Genomic DNA, 11,157 nt, shown 5'->3' with positions numbered 1-11,157 from the left:
CCCCAAAGAAGGGAGGGAGGGAGGGAGACAGGGGGTGTGGGGATCTGGATGTAAGCTGAGTGGGATAGGAAGAGAGAGGCAGTTTGGGCAGTATAGCCCCTGTAGGATGGCCAGGAAGTGTGGGCGGGCTGAGGTATGTTCCCAGATGCTGTAGCACTCACTCACCACAATGATGTTTCACTCGGTGCCCAGAGCCCAGATCGAAACTCCGCGCTGCATGGTTAGCTCACGAACAAAGGGCCCACCCTGCTCGCTGCGGGCAGGCTATGGGAACAAAGGAGCTACCGGCCACCGGCCACCCCTTTGTCCTCCCGGTTCGGATTCGGTCCCAGCGCCCTAGCAGGCTCGGCAGGGAGGCGCTATGCCCCAAAGGAGGGAGGGAGGGAGGGAGACAGGGGGTGTGGGGATCTGGATGTAAGCTGAATGGGATAGGAAGAGAGAGGCGGTTTGGGCAGTATAGCCCCTGTCGACTGTGTATGTTTTAAAGAAGAGCAATTGAATTGGTTTGTGAGATAGCGCTGGGAAATGTAACGATGTTTAAAAAACAGTTCTGTCGGAGAGGCTGGATGCCTCAGCAATTCCAAGCCAGTGCTGATGGCTGAAGGGTCGCTGGTATTGAGTCCGATGTGGACGACTGGAAAAACTGGGGTCTGATCCGAGCAGGCAATGGCGACAGCCACACTGGCTTGCATGCCCCCTTCCTTTAATTGTCCTGTTCATTGGAATGGTGTCCCCCCACTTACGGCAGGTCCCCTCTACCCCAGATACTGTTTCACATGTCAGTCTTATCGGGAAACAGCCCCACAGACACAGAGGTGTGCTTCACCAGCCTATATGACATCAAGACCTACTATCACCCTGCCTGTGGGGGACACTCTGTCGCCCCTATTTTAAGCACTTCTGGAAATCCCGCTGATTGCTATCCCCTCCCCCCAGTCCCAATCCACACAAGAGCTGGCCATGTGGCTCAGGCTCCCTGCCTGGACTGAACACCAGGACCATCTGGAGACTGCTGGGGTTGCAGGAGAGTCTCCAGTGTGAGGAGGCTGCACAGAGGGCTAGCACCCAGTGACTGCCTGGGTGGGCTGGGTCACGACTGAACTCTGTCCCAGGAGATGGACTGCCGGTGGCCAGTGAACTCTGCAGAGATGGCTTCTGGGCTTCTGTGATGACAGCCACGGGCCAGACCTGAGTCTTGACATTTGGAGGATCTCTCTATGCTTGACTTTAGATTTCTCTATGCTTGACATCCTTTAACTGCAGCTCTTCTGCAAGTCAGCGAGACTTGGGGTCTGGTGCTTGTAACTGAAGGGCTGGGCTTCAAAGGTGCATGTGCAGTATGTCTGAAGGTGGCCCACATAGCTCTATTGGCATGGAGCCCTTGGTTGACGATGTCTCCATCTGCCAAGACTTATGGATCAGAGCCCTCCCGTCCTCTATCCCTCCTTCTCCTCTCCTCCCCTCTCTTCTCCACCCCTTCCTTCCCCTCCTTTCTCCTGTTCTCTTTCCACTCTTCTCCTCACTCCGTGTATATACCAGGCTAGGTTCAAACTTGCTATTCTCCTGCCTCAGACTTCTGAGCGCTGGGATGACAAGTGAGCCCTCACGCCTGGCTTTGTTCTATTCTTAGTACATCACTGACCATATGCCAGCAGCCACAGTTCCACACCTTGAGGTGGCTACGGAACCCAACAAGAGCCACTAAGTGGCCAGGGACACGAGCAAGCCAAGGTGTAGCCCCTGTGGCAGTTGCTGAGTTGGACACTTGGGATGTCTTTGGAAAGGGTGTGGCTTTGCCTTTTACAAGTGACACACCTTGGGGCTGTTCAGGGTCTCTGAGGACAAGTGGGTTTTCAAGTTCACCAGGAAAAGGTGGGGCATGTCTGTGCGCCAAGAAAAAACAAGAATGAACCCACAAAGATCCTGACCCCCAGGAGAAATCAGTTGCCAGGACTGAGTCCCTTCTTGTACTTCAAAGAATAAGTCCATCACAGAAAAACGTTACCCACTGTACATACCACTGAAGCAGCTGGCTTTGGGCACGGGCAACCCAGAAACCTTTATGGTCAGCCACACATAGTATCGCTTACTGTTTGCCCCAGGGCATCTTTCCTGCCATGGTACGGGTGTCCAAGGCAACCCATTTACTGCTATCCAGGCCTGACGTGGGAGGCTGACCTTCTCTGATGAAGGAGGAGAATCCCCAGGTAGCTGCTTCCAGCTCTTATCTCACTGAGCTGTGTTCTTCAGGCATCCTTGAAGGCACTAGTGGGATGGAGCTCATTTCGCTCATGGTAGGACCAACTCAAGAATTCTCCATGGGCCAGTCATCCCCACTTCTGGTAGCCACGTTGTCAAATGGACTAGCTTCTCAAAGCCCCCCCCCCCAGGCTCTGCCTTCTGGAAACATCAGGATATGTACCACAATGTACAGATGATAAAAAACGCAGGCTTGGAACTGTAATCCCAGCTTTTGGGAGTCTGAGTCAGGAGGATTTCCATGAGTTCAAGGCTAACTTGGGCTACGTGGTTCCATACCACCTGGGCTACAGAGTGAGCCTTTGTCTCAGAAATGACAACTATCACAAAGTCTTCATTTTTATCTTTGCTGGAGAGTTCTTCTGTTATGATTTAGGTGTATATTCTTCATTCTAACACACACACACACACACACACACACACACACCAAACAACAATATAATGTCCCAGCACTGTGAAGGGGAAGTGGGCTCAAAGCCCCACCCCTAATCAAGAAACCATTTGCAACTGATAGCTGCTGAGAGCAGGAAAATCAATGTTCTCTCCAGTGGAGTGACCCTGGGTACCAACCACACCAGGACAGGCCACCCACTCAGTAGTAGTGGACCAGCACAAATGGGGCCCTTTCCGTTTTGTTTCTGTTTGTGTGTGTATTGTGCTTTTTTTTTATTTTGTGTTAGCTTTTTTGAGAGAGAATATGAAGTGGGATTGGTAGGGACAGAGGATCTGAGAGAAGTTGGGGGAGAGAAATGAGTATGACCAAAACATATTGTATGAAAACATTTTAAAATAAATTTTAAAAAAGACTCGAGATAGGGGCTAGAGAGATGGCTCAGAGGTAAGAGCACTGACTGCTCTGCCAGAGGTCTTGAGTTCAGTTCCCAGCAACCACATGGTGGCTGGCAACCATCCTTAATGAGATCTGGCGCCCTCCTCTGGTGGCACACATGCAGGCAGAACACTGTATATAGTAAATAAATAAAATCTTTGAAAAAAGATTCAATACAGGTTTTCTGGAAAAAGACAACTTAATTTTTTTTTCACAGTGGAGATGACAGTGTATTTCTATGGTTTGGACATGGTTTGAGTGCCCCCCCCAGCTAAGGTTTCCTGTGTTGACATTTAATTCCCATGTAAGGTGTTATGTGTGTGGAAACTTAACTTACTATGCTGTTTTTTTATTTACTTATTTTTATTTATTTATTATGTATACAATATTCTGTCTGTGTGTATGTCTGCAGGCCAGAAGAGGGCACCAGACCTCATTACAGATGGTTGTGAGCCACCATGTGGTTTCCGGGAATTGAACTCAGGATCTTTGGAAGAGCAGGCAATACTCTTAACCACTGAGCTGTCTCTCCAGCCCTTACTATGCTGTTTTGAGATGGGCTTCAGGGAGGAGGCTACAATGAAGGCCATTAGGGTGGGGACTCCATGATTTAAGCCTGGTGACTAAATAAGGAAACCAAGGGATGCCCACAGACTCACAGGCCCCATCTTCGCCATGCCAGAGGAGGGTATTGGATCCCCTGGGCTGTAGGTGCCAGGAATTGAACTCAGGTCCTTTGGGAGAGCAGCCAGTGCTTTTAAACCCCGAGCCATCTCTCCAGAGTCAGGATTACATCTTCTTCTCTTAAGGTAATATGCAGGCATTTCCTATTACTTGGCTCACGTTATTCTCCCACTCCACAGAGCTGCCATGTCCCAGGTGCCATTTCCAGTGCCGAAAATGAAGCAATAAGATCCTGCCTCTGGTTTGCATGGAGCTGGCATTCTAGATCTTTCTTCTATTTGACCCAGGCATGATTTATTTAACAGATGTCCCAGTTGTGACATTTACATCACTTGATTCCAATTTACTGTCCCCCAGTGGTGCTTCTGTAAGGATTGTTGCTAGTGTTCTTTATTATTAACACCTCTCCATGTTCTTTTTATTTGTTTACATGACTTTCTTAGAATAAGTCCTCGGAAGTAAAAATGCTGAAAGAAGTGGCTGTCTGGAAAAGAGTGTGGTGGAATGTCCTTTTCCGTCAGTCTGTCTATCTTCAATCAGCTTGTTGAAACTTACTGTTCTTTTTTTAAAGGATTTCCCTGTGTGTTTAAAATGTGTCTCTATGCACATCTATGTCCACTGAGTGCATTAGGTGCCCCTGAAGGCCCGAGGGCATTCGATCCCCTGGAGCTGGAGTTCCAGGCGGCTGTGAGCAGCCTGACATAGGTCCTGGGAATCTGAGTTCTCTGAAGGAGTCATAAGTGTTTTACTCTCTGCGTGACCTCTACAGCTCCATGACCCTGTTGCTATTTCCACTACAGGCGAAAACAAATGAACATGGTAGAGAAAGCCATCCAGTGTCCTACTTGGCTTAGATGTGGGCTGGGTGACTTAATGGTTAACTGAGTCACCATCCTCTAGAGTCCACAAACAAACAAACAAATACCCTAGTAGAACCCTGGGTTTGCAAATTACCAGTCATGTGTTTTGGGATGTATTTTTCAAGTCTTTATTCTTGGGTTTTCTCATCCATAAAGAGTTACCATACATCTCATTACCAGCTTCCGGTCTGAGAGCTGATCATCTTCAAGGACTAATTGCGCTAAAATGAAGTCACCAACAACTGTGTTGTGTGTTGTGATACGTGATGCTGGGGGATGAGCAGAGGGGGGACATGATGGACTCAGAACGTGAATAAGAATAGGCAAGTTTCTAGTGGGTTCTCCGCAGCTCACGGTGAGAGGATGTCATCAAGGTGCTCAGGGAAGGGGCTGGGCATTACTGTAACAAATAACTTCTACAGGTTTTGTTTACAAAGGTGCCTCAAGGCAGCATCGGTCTCGCTACCAGAGAGCAAACACACGAGACTCTAGAGGCCAGAGCCCCGTCAATGCCTGCTAGTCTCACTAACCCCGCCACACACTGGAAATTTAGAACAGAACATTGCTCGCAGCCAAGCTTGCATGCAAGGCCACTCATCTGATGAGCTTTAAAATAAGTAGGTTGTAAAATGTAGACATGACCCACACATGGCTTTTGTTTGAAGAAAGATGATGGAAGTAACAGACAGATGATGTAGGATAAGGAGAGGGAGGAGAGGAAGGGGCTTGCTTGTATTCAGGCTTCAATTCAATCAGAATTGCTTTGCATTCAATCAGATGCCCAGCCATGCAAAGCAGTAATCTGTAGGGCCAAGTGTCCAGTGCTCTTACTGTGGAGTGAGGGTCATTGTCTCTCACCATTATGGAGGTGGGGACGCCATCCAATGCCATATCAATGTACAAACAATCTTTACCTCAAAGGGTGACATAGCTTATTCTGGAGCCAAACAGGAGTGATTGTGGTGTGAGAACTGCCTTCTGATGCCAGGGAAGGCTGAGGGTGGCGGGAGGCTGTGGGGGGAGAGACTGTGAAGAGCGGAGGGCAGATGAGAGACTTCATTCGCCAGTACACAGGTGTGAAGCAATTATTAAATAAAACTCGAGAGTCAGATATCAGGGTAAAAACCAATTGATCAGAGAAGCGGTGGTGAACTGACCAGTGACCTCCTCTCTCTCTCCCCTTCCTCGATCCAAAAGGGCCCTTGAATCTTCCTAAGCTCCTCCCTACTACCTCTTGTGCCTCTCTATATGTCCTGAGTCCCCCAGAATCTCTATGGCTAGTTCTAGGCAGCTCAAAGCTAGCTCACCCTCTGATTCAAGGTAAACTTCATCGACAGTCTTGGGAGTGGCAGAGTGTGATCAAAATATCCACAGCACAGGTGGCAGGCAAGCTAGCAGTCAGTTAGGTGTCCGCAGGCACCCAGGCACACACTGATGTCCCCAGGCCACACCCAAACTGGCACACAGGCCTCCAGACCGACTCACAGGCTAACTTGTGACGGTTCAAGCTGTATTAACTCAGGCTATGTTAACACAGAGCCCATACAAAAGTGTCACTTTGCCAGTTGCGGTTGTATAAAAGATGACATCATTGTTTACTTTTGAGTTCCAAGGACATCCAATGTCAGCCATTTTGTGCTGACTCAGTGTGCTCCCCCCCCCCCCCACCATACCCAGCCCTTGCTATCTTGGTCCACATTAACATCATGTTGTCAAAATATAAACTGACCCTTTAGGTCACCCAAACTCTATGCTCCAATGTGGTAGAGGTTTCATGAAAAGAACAAAGAAAATATGTAAAAAAAAAAATCAAGACACATTTAACATACATTGTTGGAAATATCAGGTAGCTGGTTGCAGCAATGTGGGGATGCTATCTGGTGACATTCTGATCTTTGGGGTTGGGAGAAGATAGGAGCTAAGCTAATATATCAAAAGGTTTCACCTGACAGTCTAGACCCAGAGGTGAGAGAGGAATGGCTAAGAAGAGGGCTGATGATAGCCCAAGACAAACAATGATTAGGCTCTAGACTCGCAACATTCCAACCTCCCCACACTCACTGAGGTTCTGACCAGCTAATCAACCTTTAGTGGAAGATTCAGTGGGAAGTGGGGTTTCTTTCCAGAAATTTCCTTCACAGATACTTCTCCACCTTACTGCCTTTAGACGTGTGGTTCTGGAAATCTCTGATGATTTTCTGTGGCTGATTTTTCTCTTTATTAGCCAGTATTAGCTTAAATGACATCTCTTTAGAGAGCCCAGGACTTCATGCCTATCCTTAATCACTAATTGGCCCCTTCCTGTGTCAATCACTTTGTTAATTCTTATTTTTCTACATAACCTTTCCCATAGATTCAGACATTCACATATATATATATATATTTACCTCCGTTTTACTTGAATCTGGGTGTGTTGTGTGTAAATCTTAATGCTTACTTCAAGTTGAACTGGCTTGGCAGAAAAGGATGCTTACTACCAAGACTGACGACTTGAGTTCGATCCCTGCGGCCCACATGGTGGAAAGAACCGACGCCTCCGAGTCTTTCTCTCCACACATACACCACACACACACACACACACACACACACACACACTACAAAAAAAAGTACTTAAAAAATAAATGCTATCTTTGCAATATGTATATAGCAGTCATTTAAAGCAGGTTTGCTGGACGAAGGAAAAGTGCTTCTTTGGTGCAAAGGTGACAAAAACCCAGGGATGCCAGAGCGGAGGGGCGTGGCCGCCCGGAACCTAAGAGCCACATTCCCGGAAGTTTCCGGCCAGCGGCGGACACTTCCTGCGGATGGACGGTCCGCTAACAGCTGGCGGCCCGTGGGTGACGCGTAGGCCCGGGAGCGTCAAGCATGGACGACCACGGCCTGGAGGAATTCCGTCGGCGCTGGCAGGAGGAGTTGGCCCAGTCGCAGGCGCTGAGGCGGCGGCGGCGGCTCGAGGCCGGGGAGCGGCGGCCGCGGAGACCCGAGGCGGGGGCGCGCGGTGAGCAGGCCTCGGGGTATCTGGCGCTGGCGCAGGGTCTACTGGAGGGTGCGGGCCGACCCCCGGCTCCCAGACCCGGCCGTGCCGACAGGAGGGACGCGAGCAGCCGCTCTCGCTCGCCCCCGGACCGCGATGCCGAGGAGCCTGAGCCGCTGGTGGACCAGCTCATCCGCGACTTGGTGAGTGGCCAGGGCAAGATGACTTTCCCTGTGCCCCCCCCCCCCCCCAAGGAGGTGCCGACGCGGTCACAGCAGGGACCCTGTACACCCAGGGCGCCCCTGGGAGTTTTGCCTGCAAACAATTTTGGGTGTTGACAGTAGGTGTGTGCGTGCATTTGGGCTTGCAAGAGGGTAGAGGATTGTTTCGAACAAGCAATGCTCAGAACAGAGTTCCCAAAAAGAGATTCGTCCCACAAAGTGACTACATGTGAGCTTGAGAAATCCTGCCCTGGAAACATCCTTAAAGTTGTAAGATTGACTTTAGAAGAAGATTCGGAAAAAGCACAGGACAGACTTAATAGTCTCCCCTTCCTATATTATTTGATTTTCCTTACTTCCCGTGTTACTAAAACAAAACAAACAAATCCAACAAAACTTCATTTAGAAGAAACGAAAGTACCACGACGAAGAAGAATCCTTTGGTTAATATCCTTAGGAGGTTCTTACCTTTTGGAGGGCAGCCTCGGAGAATCAGGAGGCTTTTATGCCAGCATCTTTTACCAAGTTGGGAGAATCAAATCAAGACCCCCTGACAAGGATCCGTGGCTCCCAGGTTAAGAGTTAGGCCAGAATGGAAGGCTTTAATGGCCTCATTCAAACCAGGTTAAAAGAAAATTTCCACAGCATTCCAGTAGGGAATACTTTCCTGTAAGTGGAAGTTGTATAGAGCAATGATGGGCTAGAACTGGAGAGATGGCTCGGTAGTTAAGAGCGGGCAGACTGCTTGTCTATCCAGAGTTGGGTTCCTAGTTAGTACCTGTGTCAGGTGACTCACAACCTCCTGTGTCTCTAGTTTCTGGAGATCTGATGTGTCTGGCTTCCGGGGGCATTTGCATACGAGTGCAACCCTTATGCAGACATATATATATATATATATATATATATATATATATATTATTTTAAAAAAATGGATAATGTTATGCAATGGACAGTTTTGTTTAAATGACACTAGTAGCTTTTATTTTGAGTTTCAATCCGTTCCCCTTTAAATCAAGCGTCCTGTCTTGTGCTCCGCCTTGATTCTAAAGTGGCCACGATATCAGGTATATGCCTAAGGAAGGCTCTCAAAGGCAGCATTTTCTGCAGTCTCCCTGGGACTACCCCAGCTGATACATTCTGGGGGTTGTGTGGATCCCTGTGTTTTGACTTGTCCAGGTGAAGTTTGAGCTGGCCTCCTTTGAGGCTTTAGTGATTTGTGGGTTCCTGGGTCCTCTCAGACCTGCTAAATCAGCAACCCAGGGAAGGAGGGCCATGTCTAATGTTTGAGAATCTGTGGAGGTTAAGATAGTCTCAGCTGCAGCTGCATAGTTTTATGTCAACTTGACACAAGCTAGAGTTAAGAAGAGGAATGAGCCTCAGTTGAGGAAATACCTCCATAGGATTAAGCGGTAGGCAAACCTGTAGGGCATTTTCTTAATGAGTGATTGATGGGGGAGGGCCCAGCTTACTGTGGGTGGGAACACTCTTGGGCTGCTGGTCTTCTATAAGAAAGCAGTCTGATTGAATCTATAGATTGCTTTTGGTAGAATTGCCATTTTTACTATGTTGATCCTCCCAATCCAGGAGCAAGGAAGATCTTTCCATTTTCTGGTGTCCTCTTCAATTTCTTTCTTCAAAGACTTAAAGTTCTTGTCAAATAGATCTTTCACATCCTTGGTCAGAGTTACTCCAAGATATTTTATGCTATTTGTGGCTATCGTGAAAGGTGATGCTTCTCTAATTTCCCTCTCTGTTTCCATGAGGGGTGCACCCACACACTGAAACAATGGGGATGTTCTACTGGGAACTCACCAAGACCAGCTGGCCTGGGTCTGGAAAAGCCTGGGACAAAACCGGACTCTCTGAACATAACGGACAATGAGGACTACTGAGAACTCAAGAACAATGGCAATGGGTTTCTGATCCTACTGCACGTACTGGCTTTGTGGGAGCCTAGGCAGTTTGGATGCTCAACTTACTAGACCTGGATGGAGGTGGGGGGTTCCCTGGACTTCCCACAGGACAGGGAACCCTGATTGCTTTTCGGGCTGGGGGGGGGACTTAATTAGGGGAGGGGGAGGGAAATGGGAGGCGGTGGCTGGGAAGAGACAGAAATCTTTAATAAATAAATAAATTTAAAATAAAAAAAATAATAAATAAAAAAAATAAAAAAAAAGAAAAATAAAAAAAAAAAAGAAAGCAGTCTGAACAAGCCAGTAATCAGCACCCCTCCATGGCGTCTGCATCAGCTCCTGTCCTCAGGTTCATGTCCTGACTTCCTGCAGTGATGGACTACAATATGAAAGTGTAAGCCAAATAAACCCCAACTAAGATAGACCCTAAATCCCATACACAAGACTTTCCAGGCCTCACATGCCAACAGCATCCCCAAAACAGAAATAAAGTGTCCTAAAACGGAAGGGGTCTACCTAGGGGGAAAGTCCAGGCATAGCGAGCCTTACATTTCCTATGGAGTTGGCAAAAGCTTGACCCGTGTCCTGTCCCTGGACTCCCGCCTTTTCAGAAGCTCCTCATTAGGTACTGTTAGGGGCTCTTTTGAGCAGCAACCAACATCCCAGTTGGTGACACCTGTGGACTAAAGAGACAGTAAGTCATGTGACTGGAGTTACGGGAGGTTGAGCCACCTGACATGGGTGCTAGGCATTGAACTCGGGTCCTCTAGAAGAGCAGACTTTGCTTTAAAAAAAAAAAAGATTTATTTATTATATATACATGCCTGCACACCAGAAGAGGGCACCAGATTTCATTATAGATGGTTGTGAGCCACCATGTGGTTGCTGGGAATTGAACTCAGGACCTCTGGAAGAGCAGCCAGTGCTCTTGATGTCTGAGCCATCTCTCCAGCCCCATGACGGTGTTACTGTGTCACTCAGACTGGCATCAATATCTCTCTCTCTCTCTTTCTGTGTGTGTGTGTGTGTGTGTGTGTGTGAGAGAGAGAGAGAGAGAGAGAGAGAGAGAGAAGAAAGGGATCCTACAGTGTCTGTTTCTTTCTCTTCTCACCTTCTCTGGGGTCACAGGCATATGTCCTCATGCTTTCAGGACAAATGCTTTCTTTACTGACTGAGCCATTGCCCCATCCCTGGCCTTGAGCTTTTGATCTTCCTGCCTCTACCTCTTGAGTGCTGTAGTTGAAGCCTGAGCTTGGTGCTTGCTGTCCAGTGGTTTAGAGACAGTAGCTTCAATGTTCCTAACATTGAAATAGCCTGTTCCATAGCCGTTTTCAGGGCTACTTGGCTTTTAAGGGACAGTGAGTTCATCCTGTACCTTCAGTCTAAGAAATGACAGTAGTATTCATTTAAAAGCCTC

General features: G+C 48.1%; 1 protein-coding gene across 1 annotated transcript in view; it reads left to right on the top strand.

The window, feature by feature from the left end:
• The first annotated feature begins 7,444 nt into the window (after positions 1-7,444).
• Fbxw8 (F-box and WD repeat domain containing 8) overlaps positions 7,445-11,157 on the top strand; it is a 99,332-nt gene continuing 95,619 nt past the window's right edge. The window contains exon 1 of the mRNA XM_041648318.1: positions 7,445-7,809. Coding sequence (XP_041504252.1) covers positions 7,498-7,809 — 312 coding nt within the window. The 5' untranslated portion in view covers positions 7,445-7,497. The remainder of the gene's footprint in view (positions 7,810-11,157) is intronic.

Source organism: Microtus oregoni, unplaced genomic scaffold (assembly GCF_018167655.1).
Source record: "Microtus oregoni isolate MIOR12 unplaced genomic scaffold, Mior012 000003F_ref0000135, whole genome shotgun sequence".
Classification (NCBI taxonomy): domain Eukaryota; kingdom Metazoa; phylum Chordata; class Mammalia; order Rodentia; family Cricetidae; genus Microtus; species Microtus oregoni.
The sequence above is the reverse complement of the archived record's forward strand: the minus strand, read 5'-3'. Positions and strand labels throughout refer to the sequence as shown.